The following is a 23,444-nucleotide window of genomic DNA, read 5'->3' as shown; positions in this document are numbered from 1 at the left end:
CGTGCTGGTATTATCAGGCTGGAAAGGTCAATGGTTATTTGACCCTTCCCAGGCTATAAATACCAGCCCGCAACCACCCCAGAAGTGGAGCATCACATTAGATGGTCCATTTCTGGTGCTTTGCCTCGTCTCTTCCCAATTGCCATGGTGCTTTTGTAGCGACCCTGAACCCCCCAGGGCACTACTAGGTACTGCATCCTGACAAAGATACAGGGCCTACCCCCAGGGATTTGGAAGACCAGTGCCGTTACCACCAAAACACATAACATCCCCAGTTCCTCACTCCCCATTATCGATGACTGACTAGTCCGGGACCCAATGGATGGCTGCCCAGAAGTGGAGCCAGTCCAGTCCACTAGCCGACAGTCCGGTGGGAGGGGACAAACAGACACTCAGACAAGAACGACAAGGGGAGTCCGGTAGTGCCAGTTGAAGGGGACGGACGTGTCTCCAGACGGGGTCATATAACAGTGACCTAGGTGGCACAGAAGAATGGTTGCCAGGGAGGGTAGATCCAGGTACCCCTGGAACCAGAGCACCGACAGGACACAGGGCCCAAGGTCAGGCGACAGATTTAGGCAACGTGACAAATACCTGCACAGTGAGGGGACCTTCATGGACGTCACTGACCCAAGAACCTGGGGCACCAGCAGTAAAGATTGAGCCAGGGACCGGAACAGAACACCGACCCTACAGGGTTCGCACTGCCCGCTGTACAGACGGGAGACTGCCGACAGACAGTAAGGGACCCAAAAACACACCAGGCTACAGGGTCCCACCAACCAGTGAGAGGTGCCAGGGATAGAGACTACCAGGTCACCACACCGGCACTGTGACGAAAGGGACCAGGGGCCTGAACCAGCCATCCTCAGTGCTAAAGCTCAACACCGACGTGAGTAAAATAGGAGATGCACTGCATCTGTACCGCCCCTGCAGCAGTTGGACTGCTCGGATCCGGGGTTGCTGTGGCTTGAGGGTCTCCGGACCTGGGGGCTTACGGCCACTTGAAAATAAAAGGGGGACTATTTACAGGGGGTTTAGTGTTTGTGACGCCACCCATGGTTCGCAGTAAGGGGAGTACCGCCGCTGCCGATGGGAGTACCCAGGGGAGATGGAGCGGGGCAGCCAGATGACGTTCCCTTCACGGGTAGGGTAGGCCCCGGGACTCTGGATGGTGGAGGTGTAGGGGAGCGTGGTGCAGGCCAGGCGAGGAGATTCAGGGGAATGCAGCATACTCACTCAGGTCATGTGGGTGTTGGTGTGACCATTAAGCAGACTCTCGCACAGGAGTAAACCAAGTCTCTGGGTGCCGCTGCCACTCAGGGGAGCTCGTCCGAGTATCCATCCCCGTTTGTATTGCTGATGGTTCTGGACCTGCCTCCATGCACTATGTTTAGACTATTCTGAGTGACCCCTCAGCCTGGAGCTTTGGGGGTCCCGCTCCCTACAATTAGAGGAGCTGTGCTCTCAATGGCTGACACTTGGGATCTCAGTGGGCCGCATAAGCTGGAAAGCCCTATCCCCCTCGTTGTGTTGGTGCCTTCGATCTCTGAGCTCTTGGGGAAAGTTCATAAAGAGACTATCCTTTATCAGGTTGCGTGAAGCTACTCCCTGATCTAGGGTCCAGTTCCCTGGCGTGCTCGGTACCAGTGTGGTTACTAGATTTTCCGGTACCGACCATTCTCCAAAACTAAGTCTGGGCACCCTTCTCCAATATCCTACGACCGGGTCTCCGACTCCTCCAGTCCCAGATCACCATCTGCGACTCAACAAAAGTCTCCCAGGGAGTTCCAACTCCCTTAGCTCCTCACTCTCTGAGGGCTACCATTTCACTGACTATGTCCCTCCCACCAATCTATCTGACCCCTAGGAGGGTGGCTCTTTTCCAACTAGACCACCCACTGGTGTGCCTGACAGGGTGTGGTGTGGGGTGTGGTTAGGATTTGAATGCTGATGGAGCAATACCAAAGGTTAGGATCCCACAACCATGGAGGGTGAGTCCTGCACCGTAAGAGAAAGGAGTGCAGTTCCCTGTGACACCCTGATTAGTTCAGGGGCGTCACACATCCCAATCGTGTGGTCTCCCTTGTGTCTGTGCCGGATCCCCACCATTCACTCCCTGGGGCCCGGCCCTACTTGAGGAGGACCTGACATCCAGCCTGCAATCACCATCAGCCCCAGTGGTAACAGACTGTGCAGCGGCGGTTCCATCACCATAACCGCAACCCGCAAGTGGCGTCACGACACAAACTCTTTAAATTCCCATGTATATATTCCCCATTAAAAAGCGTCCCCAGGGTCACGGAACCGGACAACGGCCATTACACAACTGTGACACAGCATCCCTGTACATATACGGCCCGGGACCGAGTACCTCATAGCCCTGAATCGGGTTAATTATTTTTTAGGTTGATGTCAGCTGTGTAGTGTTCAAAAACAACACTGGCACCAAGCCCTGGTATTAGTAATGGAGTTATTAACCACTATTACTAACCCAATAATCATAAAAAAAACCACTCAAACATACGTTATTGAAAAAACACTCCCCGACACTTTCCCTCATTTATCACTTTATTAAAAAAAATCCCACACAGGTCCACTGTAGTCCAGGGAATTTTGCTGTAGTCCACCAAATCCCCCGTAGTTTACAAATGGAAACTTGAAAAAAAAACCTCAGAAACATACAAATGCAGAGAAATAAAACAACACACTTACCCTCCTTCACCACTGTATAAAATAAAATTCCCACGCAGGTCCGACGTCCAGCGATTCCAATAAAGAAAGTCTATGAAGCTTCGATCTGACACTCTATAGACTTTGCTGACAGCCACTTCAGGTCACGCTGTGCTGCACAAGACCCCGCGCCTCTGAAGAGCGGTCACATCAGTAACACTAACGCTGTTCAGAGTCGCAATAATGAACAGAGCGGCCTGACATGGAAGTGGGTGTAAGCAAAATCTTACAAGAGACTTTATTCATCAGAATCGCTGGACTACATCGGACTTGCATGAGAATATATATTTATATATATTTTTTAATAAAGTGGTGAACAAGGGTGTGTCTTGTTTAATTCTCTATGCTTGTATGTTTCTGGAGTTTTTTCAGGTTTCCATTTTAGGACTACGACAGATTCAATGGACTACGGCAGATTCCCATGACTACGGCGGACCTACATGGGATTTTTAATCTAAGGGGTGAACAAGGGAAAGTTTGGGGAGTATAAATTATTTTTATGTTTTGTTTATTTTCTCATAGACACTTATACATTACTAACACCAGGGTTTGATACCATCTGTGTTTTTGGACACTACACATCCGACATCAACCCCAAAAACCATTACCCTGATTTCTAAAGCACCAGGGCAATTGGGAAGAGCCAAGGTGAAGCGCCAGAATTGGAACATCTAATGTGATGTGCTATTTCTAGGGCGGCTGCGGGCTGGTATTTTTAATCTGGAAAGGGTCTAAAAACCATTGACCTTCCCAGCCTGATAATATCTGCCCGCAGTTGTCTGATTTACCTTTGCTAGTGATCAGAAATGGGGGTACTCCACATTGTTTTTTGAATTGTATTTATTTGCTTAATAGAAAGCTGTACACTCTATCTAACTATCTATTATCTATCTATTGTATATATCTATTATCTATCTATTATCTGTATGTATATCTATCTGTTTCTCTATCTATAATATTTGCACATCTATAACACGTAAAGATCATTCATTTCTTGTGCTTTGTCACACGGATGGCACACGGATAACACATGTATACACGGATGACACACTTATATGCAGATGGCACATGTATAGCACACGGATGACACACACGTACACACAGATGGCCACACAGATGGCCACACAGATGACCACACAGATGGCCACACAGATGGTCACACAGATGGCCACACAGATGGTCAATATGAACTGTTCCACATGTGCGAATGGCAAGTCGTTGTCTCATTGAACTTACTACCGTAGGACCAATCTTTTCCTCTAACAACAAGTGCTTTTTCTCCATTTGGTTAACATACCTGCTCAAAAAAAGTGAGAAAAAGACACAGTGTGAACATACCATAAGGCCACGTGCACATTGGTGAGATTTTTACCTCAGTATTTGTAGTCAAAACCGGGACTGGAACAATCAGAAAAATATAATAGAAGCACGGGCACCACTTCTGGATTTATTACCCACTCCTGGATTTGGCTACAAATACTGAGGTAAAAAACTCACAAAATAGTCAACATGGGCATGTGGCCTTTGAGTTCTACTAATTCATAGGGCTTAAAGGGGTTTTTTCCATTTCCAAGATCCTATCCCAATATGTAGTAGGTATAATAATAATATTAGCAAATACCTCCAATTAGAAATGTAGTTTAGTTCTCCTGATATAGCCATGTCTACTACCTCGTGTGCAGGGCATTACAGTATCTTAGGTATCCATGGATATGACCACTAGCAACTAACTAACAGTCCCTATATACGTGGTTGTAAGCATGGATATGGTTACAACCACATATATAGGGACCAGGTGGGAAGGGCAGACTGTGGAGAGTAGTCAGTTGAGTAGTGACTGTGGAAGTGTGAAGATGGAAGTGAAGTGACACCCTGACTCGGGTTGACAGTGACCTGGTACCCAGGAGAGGTGGTTGCCGGTGGAGTATGGTGGAGTACTCCCGGAACTACGCACCGACAAGGTACAGGACCCTAGGACAGGAAAGAGCTTCAAGCCGACCTGTTACCTGCACAGCAAAGGGGACCATCAAGGACCTTGCTGACCCTAAAGAATCCAAAGACTCAGTAGCAAAGGGAGAACCGGGGACAGGACCAGAGACTCCAACCCCACAGGGTTCACGCTACCATCAGGCGGATAGAAGTGGACAAACCACAGACGGGGACCATGTCTGGACTCCTTTTTACAACGCCCACTGCACCATACACCTGCTGGAGCAATACCCTACTTGCAGAGGGACTACCATACTAGCTGCTAATACCATCAGCCCCAGTAGAGACATTCTGCAGCGGCGGCTCCCTATACTTGGCCGCAACACCGCAACTGGCGTCACAAATAAACTCTATTCACAAATCCCCTGTAAATATCCCATTACAAAAAGGGCCTATGGCACGGAACCGGGTAACGGCCACCCACGTGACATTCCCAAGAGAAAGACACTGCCCGGAACCGAGTACCCCATATCCCTGGGTGCTACACTGCCACCAGAGATGTTTACCATAGGGAACACAGGAGCTCTCAGCCAAGCTAGTGCTCTTACGGTATGTATGGGAGAGAAAACTGAGATGGCTGCTGGCCGAACAATTGGCTAAACGAGGCTTTGGCCTAATGTTTGGCTCGCAGTCATCTCAACCAGCACTCCAATCCAACTAATGTTTATGGTGATTTTTGGCCTAATTGTCTTACTGCCCAACTTTCCTTAGATGTAAATTCATAAAAAGGAAATACAGGAACAGCATTCCACTCCTCCTATGAAAAAAATCAAGTGCACGTGTGGCGCCCTGGACAAGCCAGGGGCCACAGGTAACAACACACACACACACACCCCCACCCCCAGCAGTTCACAGCAGACATCCCCAGTGAAACTTGATTCCTTTCCTCGGACTCAGCCAGACACACCAGGTGGGCGGAGTCAGGAGATGGAGACGCCCACCCAGGAGTTTAGCTGGCCTGAGGCAGGAAACAAGTGCAGTCAAGTCCTAGGAGAGGAAGAGAGAGGAGGTCTGCAGAGAGGCAGACGCAGACTGGGGCCTAGGTTGGAGCCTAGGGCCCTCGTGCAGAGTGAGGCAGACGGTAGTGGCCGTCTGCAGGGAGCCGGGCAGACAGTTGGTGGAACCGTAGGTAGCCGGGGCTGGGCGGTGGCCCACCGGTACTGAATCGGGGAGCCAGCTGGAAACCGGATTGCAGGAGGAGCGTGCTCGGAGGTGAAAGAGAGGACTTACATTACCAACCTGGGGTCAGGGGAAAAACACCGCAGCCGCCTGTGGGACCCGTCCATCCAGCCGTGTGTTTTACCGAGAACTGTGTCATCATTACTGGCTGAGTGAGTACCACCGTGCCGTGCAGCACAGCGCTGCCCCCGCGACCCTGCACCTCTCCATGCCCCGTAACCCACCTGCCAGCTCCAAAACCCTCCACAGGCCCCGGGACCACCAACCCCCCTCCCCACGGAGGGGACATAACAACTACGCTGCTCCCTGTCATCGCTCCCGGGATCCCCGTCCAGAGCAGCAGTGGTGTCACAACATCACCACAACCGTGGGTGGTGTCACGGACAATCTCCCTTACCTAACCCCTTTTACTGTGGAGCCTGGGATCACAGACCGGGTCACGCCACCGTGATACCCACAAAAGTGACCTCGTGGCCCGGATCTGAGTACCCCTTATCCACGGGCGACACACACGCTACTTAGTAGACTATGGTACTAAAAGTCCACCATATAAACATACAACACAAGATGAAGGAGTACTTTGCACGTTGCGACATCGCTACTGCGATCTCGTCTGGGTCAAATCGAAAGTGACGCACATCCGGCGCCGGTAACGACATCGCAACGTGTAAAGCCTAGAAGATGTTGTTCCTCGTTCCTGGAGCGAGGAACATCTCCTTACCTGCGCTCCGCCTGCAATGAGGAAGGAAGGAGGTGGGCAGGATGTTTATGTGACGTCGCTGTGATGCCGCACGACTCGCCCCCTTAGGAAGGAGACGGGTCGCCGGCCAGAGCGACATCGCAGGGCAGGTAAGTCCGTGTGAAGTGTCGCGGGCGGCGGGGCGCGGCGCTCGCTAACGCTCGGCCCCGGCGCTGCTGCTGCTGCTCGGTGGCTCGAGCGGTGGGCCGGATCCGGGGACTCGAGCGGCGCTCCACGCCCGTGAGTGAAAAGGGGGTGGTTTGGTTTGGGGATTTAGTCCGTGACGCCACCCACGGGTTGTGGTGAAGCTGGGCACCACCGCTGCTGGTGACGGGGATCCCGGGAGCGATGGTAGGGAGCAGCTGGGATGTTGTTTTCCCCCTCCATGGGTATGGGTTGGTGGTCCCGGGGCCCGGTGGTGTGACGGGGAGGCAGGGTCAGTGAGGTGCAAGATTGCATGGACAGCGAGGCGCGGTGCCGGATGGCACGGGTGTACTCACTCAGCAATAGATGCACAAAGTCTCCGGTAAACCAAACGGCTGGATGGACGGGTCCCGCAGCCGGATGCTGTGTCTCTCCCCGGACAGGTGATGGTGGCTATCTCTCCCTGCACCTTTGTGTACTGTGTTGACTCCAATGGCTTCCCAACGGTAGTCCGCTCCCCGGTGTATAGATACCGGAGGAGCCCGTTTTGCCCGCAGGCGCTGGCCCTTGGACGTCTAGCCGGTGGCGGTGGCTGTATGTCCTCACGGTGTGAGCGGTTGCCTTCGATCGGGACTTGGTTGTTAGGGAACCCCGGGGGTTCCTGTCACATTCGGATTTGACTATTGTCGGCGGCTCCAAGCCTGGTCGGGGTCCGATGGCCCTGCCTGGGTGTGCTTAGCTTCACTCTGTTCCCCGGTCCGGTACCGGTGGGCCACCGCCCAGCCCCGGTCCTTACGGCTCCACCAACCCCTGAAGATGGCCACCGCCGTCTGCCAACCTTGCTCTCAGTGCCTGGGCTCCAACCCAGACACTTGCAGTACGTGACCTCTCACTTTCACCTCCTAAACTGATCTCCAAACTCTAACTCCAACTGACTGCTTTTCCCACCTCCAGGCCTGTGAACTCCTCGGTGGGCGGGGCCAACCGCCTGGCTCTGCCCCACCTTGTGTGGACATCAGACCCTGGAGGGAGGCAACAAGGGTTTTGTGTCTGACTAATGTAACTGTCCGGGGGTGGGTGTGTGTGTGTGTGTTTTGTCTGTGGCTACCTGGCTAGTCCAGGGCGCCACAGAAGCTGCCGTAGCGATAATGTTTGCTACGGCAGCTATCACAAGATATCGCATCTGGAACTGGGGCGGGGACTATCGCGCTCAGCATCGCTACAATCAGCTAGCGATGTCGCAACGTGCAAAGTACCCCGAAGCCTGTACTGAAATGTAGATGAAACTTTGCATCTGGGATCGGAATACACAGTTTGGAAATGCTAATTGGAGTGCAGATTCATTATGTTTCTAGCTTTAGATGTAAATTGATTTTTTGTATTTAACATTGCAAGATCTGAATAATAAACCATAAAGTGTTAAGTCATTCATACACACATGCAGACATCAGTGTGGAGTAAAGTAATGAAGTGAGTCTGCAGTAGGCGGGAAAATTAATTGTTATCCATTTGGAAGTGGCCGGTACCAGGAGCGGTGTGACTCAGCCAGCAGTTTCACATGGGGATCTGATAGTTACTGTGTAATTAAAGGTGTGATGGAGATACTGAGCCAGAAAAATCCTGCCCGTCCATGATACTACATGCAAATTTCTTTTCCTTATCAAATGCAAACTTTCTTTTACTGTACCTTATTTTTATGCACAATGATCTATGGAAAGCGTAGTCTTGTTTAGCCCATCTGTAACCTCAACTGTCAGAACCACCAAAAGGAAATTAGAATGTCTGCACAATGGTACTGTTCTCATTTCTTATCCAACCGTGACTAAGATTATATCTAATCTATGTATGTGACAGAAACTGAGACATGCAAGTCAGCATCATTTACAGTGCTCATCTAAAGGTGCTTTTCTACATGAGATTTAAAGGGGTATTACCACAAACATAGATCATATTAATCAATGGATCTTGGAATAATAATAAGTTCCACAATTTGATATGTTTAAGAAAAATGCTCCTGTGCTGAGATCTTATATATTTGTGTTCCTGCTGTGTACTGTGTAATGGCCGTGTCTGACCGTACAGGAAGATGGTCTGATTATACCACATATCCTGGGCCGGGGAAGAAGCAAAAGAGAGTATACAGACATTACAGCATGGGATTGCAAATTATTCCTTCTTTGAGGTAAAACGTTTTCAAAAAGCAGGGAGTGAAATGTTTTACCTCACAAAAAGAATCAGCAGTACGCATAGACTGCTATTGTTCTTGGCGATGCATATGCTATTTACACATCACAATGTGCTGCCTAGAACATTTGTGGCGCCCTGGACTAGCCAGGTCGTCACAGATAACACACAAACACCCCCACCCCCATTAGACAGGGACACCAGCCAAACACAAAACCCTTGTTGCCTCCCTCCAGTGTCTGATGTCCACACCAGGTGGGGCGGAGCCAAGCGGTTGGCCCCACCCACCGAGGAGTTCACAGGCCTGGAGGCGGGAAAAGTGACAGTTGAGTGTTGGAGTTTGAAGTGAGAGGAGCAAGCTCTTGGGTGTCTGGGTTTGTGGCCCAGGCACTGACAGCAAGGTTGGCAGATGGTGGTGGCCGTCTGCAGGAGTGGTGGAGCAACGCAGAACCGTAGGACCGGGGTCGGGCGACGGCCCGCCGGTACCGACCGGGGAGCGAAGTGAAGCCAGCACACACAGGCAGGGCCATCGGACCCCGACCAGGCTTGGAGCTGCCGACAATAGTCAGATCCGAATGTGACTGGAACCCCAGGGGTTTCACAACAGCAAAAGTCCCGATTGAAGGCAACAGCCCACACCGTGAGGGTATACAGCTACCGCCTAAAGCTAGAGACCCAAGGGCCAGTGCCTGCGGGCAAACGGGCTCCTCCGGTACCCATACACCGGGGAGTGGACTACCATTGGGAATCCATAGTAGTCAGAAGGAGAACATCAAGGTGCAGGGAAGTAGTAAGGGGGCCATATGTCTCGTCAAAAAGAAATCTGACAGGTGCCCCGCCCCTATCAAAGTGTATTAAACACACCCCCTCCCCTCTCCTGACAGGCCCTATATTTTATAGGCTTTTGATTAGGCTTTTCATTAGGTATTTGATAGTGCAATCCTGATAGTGTAAATGCTTAGGATCCCACTATTTTATTCGCTGATTATGAGAAATCTGATTTAGTGTAATTGTTTGGAATCATGCCATTTTATTCAGTGTGGTTTTGTTGCAGCAGTTTGTGTTTTATACTGTTTGTATAAAATGAAAGACAGACACACTATCAAAATTTAAAAAGTTTATTGGTCAGAATTTAATTACATTCAGTTGCCCATTACAGGCTTACCAAGAGGACAAGTTTCTTACCATTACAATGAGTATGTCAAACCTGTATGTATAGATACAAAGAGGCCCTCATATCTGATCAGAACCATCTTTACAATTACCCATCAATGCAGAGATCAAATGCTTCCCACAGACTTATCAACAGGACATGTTTCTTACCATTACAATGAGTGTGTCAAACCTGTACATATAGATACAAAGAGGGTCTCATATCTGATCACAAACACTATTACAATTACCCTTCAATGTAGAGATCAAATGCTTCCCACAGACTTATCAACAGGACAAGTTTCTTACCATTACAATGAGTGTGTCAAACCTGTACATATAGATACAAAGAGGACCTCCTATCTGATCAAAACCATCATTTACAACTACCCTTCAATGTAGAGATCAAATACTTCACACACCTTTACTAATACAATGAGACTCTAGCCCCTCATCAAAGAGGCCCTCCTATCTGATCAAAACCATCATTTACAACTACCCTTCAATGCATAGATCAAATACTTCACACACCCTTACTAATACAATGAGACTCTAGCTTTCAAAGCTGGTCCTAGCCAGATGAGATACATCTGTTTGATTAAATGGGTTTATTAAGACATGATCAATGATCACTTCTGACTACTTGGCATAGGGGCATACAAAGCTGCTTATAAAGACAACCTGAATTGATCGAATGCTCTGGTGAAAGAGACGCGACAAAATCAGACACCATATTGTCATTTTCTTTTAAATCACTACTAAAGCATTGTAATATTTTATTGAATGACACTCCCCGTGCTATATGGTACAAAACGTAAACACAGTAATGTCCGCATACTTTGCTAAATGTGTCCTGAATCTGAATGGATTGAAAACAATATAGTTCACTGTTTCTATTTAAGAAGGTTACAAACTCATCAGGAAATAAAACACTTGTTGGTGAACATCCATAACTGTCAAAGAATATTGCCTTCTTATCATCGCAAAGTACAATCAATATCCAATGTCGCCCACTTTGTCCGGAACTGTCTGTATTCACGATGTAGGCAGCGGGTCTCTGGGTCACTCTATATGCCGGTAGCAAATCACACGGAAACACTCCAGCAAATATGCGTTCTGTATAATAATCAGACTTCAACAGGTTTGTGAGCTGGAAGTTATCCATAATTAGATGTAATCAAATAGTACTTCTCTTCTATGGTTGATTTCAATTATAGTTGTGTTGATGGCATATACTATCATATTTACAGTATCCGGGGTAGCTAGCGCAAACCGCACTTCAGCACATAGGTTACCCGATTTAACGAGCGAGAAATGACCACCAGGTTCTTGATCTGGTGATAAATCAAATGCAAACAATGTGAACCCGGCCATAAATTCTTCACGATCTATCGCCAGAGCATGATCAGATTTTAAACGGCCAGAAACATGAGCCAAAGACATAAATTCGCGGACGGCTAAGTCATCATTGAAATTAGGTTGGAAAGGGCGGGCGGGAAATGGTTGGCCGTCTAGATAAAGCGATGCAAGGCTTATATCGTAATGGTGAAAGCACAACGGGTTTTTATTGTACGATCCGCTAAAGGCTTCATTATCTACAAAGCCCAATATAACAGTTTTTGGAATTTGCCCCAAGAAGAGGTTCTCGTGGTTTGTAATTCGCGTGCCGGCTGGAATACTGTATACTTTCATGCAGGCCCTATCAATAGCGTATTTGGCTGTTGCGGCTAGTAGGGCCTGACTGTGACCTATACGTACAGCTGGAGAGACTTGCACTCTCTTCACATAGAGTGACGCTTGTAAGATCTGCACTTTATACGGCTCTGCATCACCAGACATCAAACAAAAAGTGTCCTTATTCCTCGACAGCTTGATCTTGAGGTCAAGTCCATTCAGTACGAGCTTTGGTTGATTAAACACATCTCCAAAAATTGGCCCTAATAGATCTACAGTCTTAGAGTTCCTGGTTATACGCGCTCTTTTGACAAATCCAGCATTTAGACCATCCAAGGCCCGATCATTATGATGACCTGCAGTGTCTTTATAGAACAATCCAGCGGTAAACTGAGTCGATAGTGTTTGCGTGCTGTAATTTAAAAGAGTTTCAATGTACGCTCTATAGCTGTAGAGGTTATCCGACTGCGAGATGAGGCGATCTCCAAGAGTGATATCGACCTGATTAAACAATGTTGTCAGGGGGTAATTTATAAACGCAACACGCGCACCATCGCCGATAGCCGTATTATCTTGTTTCACGATACGGCAATTTATGTACAGTAGGGTATTGTTCAGATCATAATAATATTCACCGCTCCCCGATATGAAAAATTCAAGGGGGGCATTGTCCGACAGAGACGCAATAGGTTGTACTTCTACAAAAAGCGATTTCTCAATACTTGTTTGCGTAGGGGGAATGACAAAAAATATCCAGTTCAGATTTTGCGCACTCTACAGAAGCATCATGTACGAAAGCCATTATAGTTGATTAGAAGATGTCGTCCACAGAGCGTCTTACTCTTTTCTGACGGTTTTGTCTCTTGGTGGGTTTTTTATTCATGAGCATTGGGGGCTGTGAATAGCGCACACATCTTTTTCTTTTTTGTTGTTTTTTAGTAATATAAACTATGCCGGAGCCCTCCTGCGGGGGTGTGTTTATCCGATTCATTACGGCTGATGAGAGGGATGTGACCGCATCTTTAGCAATGTTTTTGACAGCAGTCTTCACATGAGGCTTTACTATTTCCAGTCCTCTCCTGAATAATGGTACGGCTCTTCTAAAAAGCCCTCTAAAAATTCCGGCAAGACCGGCACCATACATGTACTCATCACCGCGAAAACCCTCTAATCCATGACCCGATTGCGCTATGTAATATCTGGCATAGATGGCGGGGTCACCATACACCCTCTGAGACACCATTTTTCTGTGTCAACACCTCCGCGGTCTAAGATGCAATCGAACAATACTTTTTCCGTACTTGAATTTAACAGGGGTTCCCTGATCTGATAATATAGAGATTGTCACAGAATCGAAATGTTGTTTACAAAGGGGCACATAATCGGGTCTTGTGTACTGAATGGTGACAATTTCGCTGGTCTTACCAGCTACCTGAACAGTTCTCAGAAGTTGCACGTAGCTGTCACCTACAAGCTGATGTTGAATTATATCGTATACGCTCTAAATTTACAAACCTGAAATGATCGCTATGCAAGCGTGCGTTGAAATTGAGGAGCTGTCTTTCATGGTGATAAAAATGGTGTAAAAAGACAGGATTATCACTGCCCCGTACATTATCGCCACTAGCATTAACGTCCTGTACATTATTACCTTCAGCATCATCTCCAACTTCACAAAGCAACTCACATATTGAAACACATGCTGAAAATGTACATGATCATGATTTCGCTGGTGATGTTGTTGATGATGCTGAAGGTAATAATGTACAGGACGTTAATGCTAGTGGCGATAATGTACGGGGCAGTGATAATCCTGTCTTTTTACACCATTTTTATAACCATGAAAGACAGCTCCTCAATTTCAACGCACGCTTGCATAGCGATCATTTCAGGTTTGTAAATTTAGAGCGTATACAGTCATTTGTAGAGGCCATGGACATTGTCCATGATGCCATTCAATCATTACTGGACATAGTCATCAGAGACATTGAGCCTGGTGACTTTATTCAGTTAAGACTTGAAGGCGGTGATACCTTAGACTCTATTTTCACTACAAAACAAACACGGGAGGATTTTAGTTCTGAATCATTTTTAAATTCTGTTGCTCGTGCACTGCAAAGTAATGCAGAATGCATAGCATCCAATTCCCTGAAATTAGTCGTGACAATTATTAAAAACAGACGCGGGGGTGTGAAAAGACGCTTGAAATCTATAGCGAGCAGCCAGATCATTAAACAAAAGAGACGCTGGCTGTACGATTTTAACAATTACAGCACAAATCTGTGTTTTGCTGTTAGCGTGTGTGCACTGATGGCTGACACAGATGTCAGTGACGCCATTTTATTGAGCCGCGCTAAAAGCATACACACAGCCCTGGGTATCCCTGAGAGTCAGCTAGTAAGCTTTAGCGATATTGCAGTTTTTGAGAATCATCTGGACGTCACAATTAAAGTGTTGTACTACAATAAGGGTGATTGGCGGTACTTTCAAACAGCTAATACAGCTAGGGTCAAAACCGTATTCATATGGCATCATGATAATCACTACTATGGAATCAAAAATATGAAGGGTTTTATCGGTGAGGCTTACTTTTGTGAAAGATGCAATTCGGTGTTTCATCACAAATATAATCATTCTTGTCAGTATTTTTGTAAAGCCTGTCAAAAAGAGGCCTGTGTGGAAAGCCCTGTTGCGGAACAACCTCGGTGTCCTATCTGTCGTGTGTATTGTCGCTCGAGCAGGTGCTTAGATAACCACATGCAATTAGCTGTAGATAACCCAACATTCTGCAGGATTAAAACATTTTGTGATGAATGTCACCATTTTGTGTACAGAAATAGCGAGACTGAGCATAAATGTAGCGGTCTGCGTTGCTCTGTTTGTCGCATGCGCCTAAATAAGTTTGATGATCATCTTTGTTACATGCAGCAGTATGTACCAAAGGATGAGTCAGATAAATATATATTTTATGACTTTGAATGCATGCAGGAGACAGGCACACACATCCCAAATTACATTTATGCCACAACGCTGTATGGTCACCCTTCCTGGGAGTTTGAAGGTAAAACACGCACTCATGACTTTGTTCAGTTTTTAACCAGTGGTAAATTTTCAGGCTATACGTGTATAGCCCACAATGCCGGCAGATATGATGGTTACTTTATTGTTAAGGAGTTGATTGCTGAAAAACTACAAGTGAAGCTGATAGCCCAAGGTGGTCGTCTCTTGTGTGTGACGCTACCTGATTTGGGAATAAGATTCATAGACTCGCTCAATTTCATCCCCATGAAGCTTAGTAAGCTACCACAAGCTATGGGTTTTTCGGGTTCAAAAGGTCATTTCCCACACTTTTTTAATACTGAGGAAAATCAAAACTATGTGGGTCCCCTACCACCTGTAAAATATTACGGGGTGGAGTATATGACACCTAGTGAGAAAGGTGAGTTTATGGGGTGGTATGATGCCCAGACAGACACCATTTTTGACTTTAAGTCTGAGCTAAAATCTTATTGCAAACAAGATGTTGAGATTCTGAGACGCTCGTGTGAACTCTATAGAGAGCGGGTTATGGACATGACGAGGAAAAATGTTAACATATACTGTAAACGAGAAAAGAAAAAAATTGTAGTGCCCAGATGTGTTGATCCGTTTCAGCTCATCACCTTGGCATCTGTATGCATGGCCATGTACAGGTTTAAATTTCTTCCAAAACAGACCATCGCCATTTTACCTGGTGATAATTATCACAAAACAAAAAAGCGTTTTTCGTCCCCCGCTATACAGTGGCTCATGTATGTAGCACACACAGAGAACATCGCCATTCAGCATGCTTTGAGAGGTGGTGAAAAACAAGTCGGGAAATATTTTTTAGACGGTTATGCCTGTGTTAACAACCAACACATAGCCTTTGAATTTCAGGGTTGTTTTTACCATGGCTGCCCTGTATGTTATAATGAAAATGACACAAATAAGGTCACAAACACATCCTATGGCCAGTTATATTATGCCTTTCTAGCTAAAAAGCGTTACTTGCAGTACTGGGGCTACACAGTGAGATTGATTTGGGAGCATGAGTGGAATGAAATGATTGAAAAAGATTCCAACCTTCAATCATTTCTTCTTGAAATGGATTTCCCCAAACCTTTAGAGCCCCGTGATGCACTTTATGGGGGTCGTACTAACGCCATTAAACTCTATCACAGTCTGGAAGATGGGGAAACATTACATTACTATGATTTCACAAGCCTGTACCCCTTTGTAAACAAAACTAAAACCTACCATTTATACCGCTGAATTTCTGATAGAACCATTCGGGTCTTGATTCGCATCACATCACTTTTATCATGGTGTCTCGGCATTGTGAAAAAATATTACAAAAACAGTATTTCGATCCAAAAAATGTTGGTTCCTTTGGCGGTGCTGAAAGTCTATTCCGTGTAGCACGCAATCAAGGTATTAAAAAGACAGAGGTGCTTAATTGGCTGAATAATCAAGATGCATATACTTTACACAAACCAGCGAGAAAAAAATTCTTAACAAATAAGGTTCTCGTTGCAGATGTTGATATACAGTGGCAAGCTGATCTCGTCAGTATGATTGATTATTCCCGTGAAAATGATGGTATAAGATATATTCTTACAGTTCTAGATATCTTATCAAAATTTGCGTGGTGCGTGGCCTTACCAAACAAGAACGGAACAACTGTTGCCAGATCGCTCGAATTAATATTTGAAAATGATCAACGCATACCAAAGAAATTACAGACGGATCGTGGCAAAGAATTTATGAATAATGCCGTGAAACGTGTATGTAGAATATATAACATTCATCAATTTTTTACAAACAATATCGTAAAAGCAGCCTTGGTGGAGCGATTTAATCGTACATTGAAAACTCATATGTGGCACTATCTCACCTTTAGGTATATTGACATTTTACCTGATCTGGTGTATAGCTATAATCATAGCTATCATACTACAATTCGATGTAGGCCTGTTGATGTGACAAAGCGTAACTCGCTACAAATCTGGAAAAATATTTACGCTTCTAGTGTCCGTGCTAAGCCTATTAAACCTTCTTTAAAAATTGGTGATCATGTGAGAGTGTCACGATATAAAGGTATCTTCGCTAAGGGATATGAACAAACGTACACGGATGAAATATTTGTTATTACGGCCATCAACACCAAATTTCAAAAACCCCTCTATAAAATTGCTGATTTAAACGGTGAAGAAATCAGTGGTTCATTTTATAAAGAAGAAATACAAAAAATACCTTTGGATGAGCATCGCATCTACAGAATTGAAAAGGTTTTAAGAAAAAAGCGTATTCGCGGGTCAACGCATTGTCTAGTGAAATGGCTTGGTTACCCGACAACATTTAAGGGGTACTTTGCACACAGAGATAAATCTGCGGCAGATCTGTGGTTGCAGTGAAATTGTGGACAATCAGTGCCAGGTTTGTGGCTGTGTACAAATGGAATAATATGTCCACAATTTCACTGCAACCACAGATCTGCCAAAGATTTATCTGTGTGTGCAAAGTAGCCCTAACAGTTGGATTACAGAAGACCAGCTGACGGACATATAAACCATGGAGGAGGGCTCATTTTATATAACACTACCGTGTAATGCTTCTTCTAAGATGTACCCCGAAAACACGATATCAACTTATACCACTAAATTGGCAAAACCTGTACAGCTTTCTGGGCCCTTTGAAGTTGCGCTCACCGAGATTCAATATCCGCATACATGGTACACGTTTGAGCAGAATGACGGAAATTTCTTTATAGCACGCCGCGGTGATATATTTAAAGAATTTTATTTGAAATCAGGGTTTTATTCAAACATTACTGATCTCATAAGAGCCATTAATGAGCGTATTGATGTTTTGAAGGTGGCACCCGATGGTTTTAAACTTCGATACGATGAGGTAAAGAGAAGTGTTACCATGTCAGATCCAGCGACGATACAATTTGCTCCAGGCCCAAAACTGTCACGTATTTTAGGCCTAAAACCCTTTATTGAGGCCTCTGTAGATAACCCACAGCTGGAGCGGAAGAAGTCGTATGCAGATATAAAAGACGGATTTTATACATTATATGTGTACACAGATATAATTCAACATCAGCTTGTAGGTGACAGCTACGTGCAACTTCTGAGAACTGTTCAGGTAGCTGGTAAGACCAGCGAAATTGTCACCATTCAGTACACAAGACCCGATTATGTGCCCCTTTGTAAACAACATTTCGATTCTGTGACAATCTCTATATTATCAGATCAGGGAACCCCTGTTAAATTCAAGTACGGAAAAAGTATTGTTCAATTGCATCTTAGACCGCGGAGGTGTTGACACAGAAAAATGGTGTCTCAGAGGGTGTATGGTGACCCCGCCATCTATGCCAGATATTACATAGCGCAATCGGGTCATGGATTAGAGGGTTTTCGCGGTGATGAGTACATGTATGGTGCCGGTCTTGCCGGAATTTTTAGAGGGCTTTTTAGAAGAGCCGTACCATTATTCAGGAGAGGACTGGAAATAGTAAAGCCTCATGTGAAGACTGCTGTCAAAAACATTGCTAAGGATGCGGTCACATCCCTCTCATCAGCCGTAATGAATCGGATAAACACACCCTCGCAGGAGGGCTCCGGCATAGTTTATATTGCTAAAAAACAACAAAAAAGAAAAAGATGTGTGCGCTATTCACAGCCCCCAATGCTCATGAATAAAAAACCCACCAAGAGACAAAACCGTCAGAAAAGAGTAAGACGCTCTGTGGACGACATCTTCTAATCAACTATAATGGCTTTCGTACATGATGCTTCTGTAGAGTGCGCAAAATCTGAACTGGATATTTTTGTCATTCCCCCTACGCAAACAAGTATTGAGAAATCGGTTTTTGTAGAAGTACAACCTATTGCGGCTCTGTCGGACAATGCCCCCCTTGAATTTTTCATATTGGGGAGCGGTGAATATTATTATGATCTGAACAATACCCTACTGTACATAAATTGCCGTATCGTGAAACAAGATAATACGGCTATCGGCGATGGTGCGCGTGTTGCGTTTATAAATTACCCCCTGACAACATTGTTTAATCAGGTCGATATCACTCTTGGAGATCGCCTCATCTCGCAGTCGGATAACCTCTACAGCTATAGAGCGTACATTGAAACTCTTTTAAATTACAGCACGCAAACACTATCGACTCAGTTTACCGCTGGATTGTTCTATAAAGACACTGCAGGTCATCATAATGATCGGGCCTTGGATGGTCTAAATGCTGGATTTGTCAAAAGAGCGCGTATAACCAGGAACTCTAAGACTGTAGATCTATTAGGGCCAATTTTTGGAGATGTATTTAATCAACCAAAGCTCATACTGAATGGGCTTGACCTCAAGATCAAGTTGTCGAGGAATAAGGACACTTTTTGTTTGATGTCTGGTGATGCAGAACCATATAAAGTGCAGATCTTACAAGCGTCACTCTATGTGAAGAGAGTGCAAGTCTCTCCAGCTGTACGTATAGGTCACAGTCAGGCTCTACTAGCCGCAACTGCCAAATACGCTATTGATAGGGCCTGCATGAAAGTATACAGTATTCCAGCCGGCACGCGAATTACAAACCACGAGAACCTCTTCTTGGGGCAAATTCCAAAAACTGTTATATTGGGCTTTGTAGATAATGAAGCCTTTAGCGGATCGTACAATAAAAACCCGTTGTGCTTTCACCATTACGATATAAGCCTTGCATCGCTTTATCTGGACGGCCAACCATTTCCCGCCCGCCCTTTCCAACCTAATTTCAGTGATGACTTAGCCGTCCGCGAATTTATGTCTTTGACTCATGTTTCTGGCCGTTTAAAATCTGATCATGCTCTGGCGATAGATCGTGAAGAATTTATGGCCGGGTTCACATTGTTTGCATTTGATTTATCACCAGATCAAGAACCTGGTGGTCATTTCTCGCTCGTTAAATCGGGTAACCTACGTGCTGAAGTGCGGTTTGCGCTAGCTACCCCGCATACTGTAAATATGATAGTATATGCCATCAACACAACTATACTTGAAATCAACCATAGAAGAGAAGTACTATTTGATTACATCTAATTATGGATAACTTCCAGCTCACAAACCTGTTGAAGTCTGATTATTATACAGAACGCATATTTGCTGGAGTGTTTCCGTGTGATTTGCTACCGGCATATAGAGTGACCCAGAGACCCACTGCCTACATCGTGAATACAGACAGTTCCGGACAAAGTGGGCGACATTGGATATTGATTGTACTTTGCGATGATAAGAAGGCAATATTCTTTGACAGTTATGGATGTTCACCAACAAGTGTTTTATTTCCTGATGAGTTTGTAACCTTCTTAAATAGAAACAGTGAACTATATTGTTTTCAATCCATTCAGATTCAGGACACATTTAGCAAAGTATGCGGACATTACTGTGTTTACGTTTTGTACCATATAGCACGGGGAGTGTCATTCAATAAAATATTACAATGCTTTAGTAGTGATTTAAAAGAAAATGACAATATGGTGTCTGATTTTGTCGCGTCTCTTTCACCAGAGCATTCGATCAATTCAGGTTGTCTTTATAAGCAGCTTTGTATGCCCCTATGCCAAGTAGTCAGAAGTGATCATTGATCGTGTCTTAATAAAGCCATTTAATCAACATATATTAACTTTATCTATAAGCAGCTATAGATATTTCTCTGTTTCAAATTGACAACAGATGTATCTCATCTGGCTAGGACCAGCTTTGAAAGCTAGAGTCTCATTGTATTAGTAAGGGTGTGTGAAGTATTTGATCTATGCATTGAAGGGTAGTTGTAAATGATGGTTTTGATCAGATAGGAGGGCCTCTTTGATGAGGGGCTAGAGTCTCATTGTATTAGTAAAGGTGTGTGAAGTATTTGATCTCTACATTGAAGGGTAGTTGTAAATGATGGTTTTGATCAGATAGGAGGTCCTCTTTGTATCTATATGTACAGGTTTGACACACTCATTGTAATGGTAAGAAACTTGTCCTGTTGATAAGTCTGTGGGAAGCATTTGATCTCTACATTGAAGGGTAATTGTAATACTGGTTTTGATCAGATATGAGACCCTCTTTGTATCTATATGTACAGGTTTGACACACTCATTGTAATGGTAAGAAACATGTCCTATTGATAAGTCTGTGGGAAGCATTTGATCTCTGCATTGAAGGGTAATTGTAAAGATGGTTCTGATCAGATATGAGGGCCTCTTTGTATCTATACATACAGGTTTGAAACACTCATTGTAATGGTAAGAAACTTGTCCTCTTGGTAAGCCTGTAATGGGCAACTGAATGTAATTAAATTCTGAGCAATAAACTTTTTAAATTTTGATAGTGTGTCTGTCTTTCATTTTATACAACCAGTATAAAACACAAACTGCTGCAACAAAACCACACTGAATAAAATGGTATGATTCCAAACAATTACACTAAATCAGATTTCTCATAATCAGCGAATAAAATAGTGGGATCCTAAGCATTTACACTATCAGGATTGCACTATCAAATCCCTAATCAAAAGCCTAATCAAAAACCTATAAAATATAGGGCCTGTCAGGAGAGGGGAGGGGGTGTGTTTAATACACATTGATAGGGGCGGGGCACCTGTCAGATTTCTTTTTGACGAGACATATGGCCCCCTTACTACTCAGGGAAAGACAGCCGCCATCACCTGTCTGGGGAGAGACACTGCAGCCGGCTGCGGGACCCGTCCATCCAGCCATTTGGTTTATCGAGGACTTTGTACCTTTCTTGCTGAGTGAGTACACCCGTGCCATCCGGCACCGCGCCGCGCTGTCCCTGCAACCCTGCACCTCACCAACCCTGCCTCCCCGTCACATCATCGGGCCCCGGGACCACCGACCCCTACCCACGGAGGGGGAAAAAAACATCCCAGCTGCTCCTTACCATCGCTCCCGGGATCCCCGTCCTCAGCAGCGGTGGTGCCTATCTTCACCATGACCTGTGGGTGGCGTCACAGACTAAATCCCCCAAACCAACCACCCCTTTCACTCACGGGCGAGGAGCGCCGTTCGAGTCCCCGGATCCGGCCCACCGCTCGAGCCACCAAGCAGCCATCGCAGCAGCGCCAGACCCAAGCATTAGCGAGCGCAGCGCAGCGGCTTCCTCCCCGCCCGTGATCTCCGCTGGCGGCGTCCGGCCGAAAATTTTGAAGCGCCGCCATCTTGGCGCGCATATCTCCCGCTCGAGCATCTCCTCCGAGCAGGGAAGGCGCGAAAGTTAAGCCCCGCCCCCAACAAATGGAAGTGCTGAAGAGTACCAAGGGGGCGCGAGAGTGTATCTGCCTAATGTAGCCGAGGCTATAAAAGCGGGGCCGCCAGGACTCTGCAAACAATTGGTTCCTGGAACACAGCCACGCATGAGTCCCGTCCGTCCGGCACCACGGAAACCCCCGAGCCCACGCCAGGAACAGCGGCGTGGGTGGAAGCCCAGACCGCACAGATGTGCTGCCGCCTTCAAGCCCAGGTCCAGTTCATGAAGGAGCGTTGGGTGGCCGAGATGGAGGAGGTGGCGGCTCCCGTGCGGAGACGCGAGGTGGAGACAGAGTTGGAGGAGCGGGTAAGCGACCCACGCCCCTATGTCCGAGAAGGACTGGCCGCTGCAGATGAGGGGTCCGGCCTGCGCCCGCTCACCCTCCTGCTTCCCCCGCCACCCGTACCGGCTGCTGTCGCCCCTCTGCTCGGTCCGCTACCCCCAACACCGGTAGCGGAATCCAACCCGTCCGCCCTAGGGGACCGGCCTGGGGGCATTGTTCGGGAACGGCCTGTGTCCCTCTCGCTACCGTGGAAGGCCCCGTGGGAAGTAGCCGTCCGTGACAAGGAGACACCGGCCCCGGATGTGGCCGCACCTGAAGCCGTCCCGGCTCCGACAGTCCGCCCGACCGTGGAAGAACCGGCTGCTGCTTGCCCAAAGGCTCAACCGGTGAGGTCAGCTAACCCTGAGTCCCCCGCCTCGGCTGAGGCTGCGCCGGGCCACAACTGCAAAGCCGCAGTCCAGGCCATGTCACCGCGGGACCCCCTCGAAAGAGAACCGGTAGTGGCCGGTGTGGGTGCGGTCCAGCGGGGCCCGACCCGGGCGCAGGGGTCTGCCAACGCCCCATACTGGGACAGGGAACCAAACCCGTTGGGCCGGGAGATTGCCACCATAGAGCAGCAGAGGGCCGAAGTGATGGCGAGGGGGATCAGGTCAGGGAGAAGGATGCACTCCGTCATGCCACCTTTCGGGTGCGGGGCCTGGTGTACGAGGGTCAAGTCCAGCAGTTCGACCAACGGAGGGGGTTTGGCTTCATCTATGAGCCGGGCCTGGAGGCCGAAGTATTCGTGGCCCACCGTGATGTCAATTCACATCTCCCAACGGGCGATCCAGGTCATGATCTATTGCCGGGCGACCTAGTGACTTATACCCGCCACTGCGGAGAGAGGGGCTGGTTCGCTCTGGATGTAAAGCAGAGGAAGAGCCGCAGTGAGCAGATGCGGCCCCAGCCCCCTCCTCCACCAAGCCATCCGGATGTGGAGCAGGAAGAGGTCCTAGAGGAGTATGACCTTAACTAGTGGCAGCGGTCCGCCATTGCAAGCAGTTG

General features: G+C 46.7%; 2 protein-coding genes across 2 annotated transcripts; one reads left to right on the top strand and one right to left on the bottom strand.

Moving 5' to 3' along the window:
* Window positions 1-11,287: 11,287 nt before the first annotated feature.
* LOC142251836 (uncharacterized protein F54H12.2-like) lies at window positions 11,288-16,152 on the bottom strand. The gene is made up of 3 exons (XM_075324884.1): window positions 16,073-16,152; window positions 13,828-13,942; window positions 11,288-12,295 (listed from the first exon to the last, which is right to left on the bottom strand). The coding sequence occupies exons 1-3, from the start codon at window positions 16,150-16,152 to the stop codon at window positions 11,288-11,290; spliced, it is 1,203 nt and encodes a 400-aa protein (XP_075180999.1).
* Window positions 16,153-18,595: 2,443 nt separating this feature from the next.
* On the top strand, window positions 18,596-19,903 carry LOC142251835 (uncharacterized protein F54H12.2-like). The gene has a single exon (XM_075324883.1). It carries the CDS (start codon window positions 18,596-18,598, stop codon window positions 19,901-19,903), a length of 1,308 nt encoding a protein of 435 aa, XP_075180998.1.
* The last annotated feature ends 3,541 nt before the right edge of the window (window positions 19,904-23,444 follow it).

This window comes from Anomaloglossus baeobatrachus, chromosome 9, assembly GCF_048569485.1.
Source record: "Anomaloglossus baeobatrachus isolate aAnoBae1 chromosome 9, aAnoBae1.hap1, whole genome shotgun sequence".
NCBI lineage: Eukaryota > Metazoa > Chordata > Amphibia > Anura > Aromobatidae > Anomaloglossus > Anomaloglossus baeobatrachus.
Note: the sequence above shows the minus strand (reverse complement) of the source record. Positions and strands in the feature narration are given on the sequence as shown.

What these genes read in the sequence shown, in the direction of transcription:
- LOC142251836 (XM_075324884.1), bottom strand. Translation starts at nt 16,152, where the DNA reads ATGCCGAGACACCATGATAAAAGTGATGTGATGCGAATCAAGACCCGA. An exon ending in GAAATTCAGCGGTATAAATG is followed by an intron (nt 13,943 to 16,072) that starts GTAGGTTTTAGT and finishes GACTAATTTCAG; the next exon opens with GGAATTGGATGCTATGCATT. An exon ending in TAGTGAAAATAGAGTCTAAG is followed by an intron (nt 12,296 to 13,827) that starts GTATCACCGCCT and finishes TTGTTTAATCAG; the next exon opens with GTCGATATCACTCTTGGAGA.
- LOC142251835 (XM_075324883.1), top strand. Translation starts at nt 18,596, where the DNA reads ATGGCTTTCGTACATGATGCTTCTGTAGAGTGCGCAAAATCTGAACTG.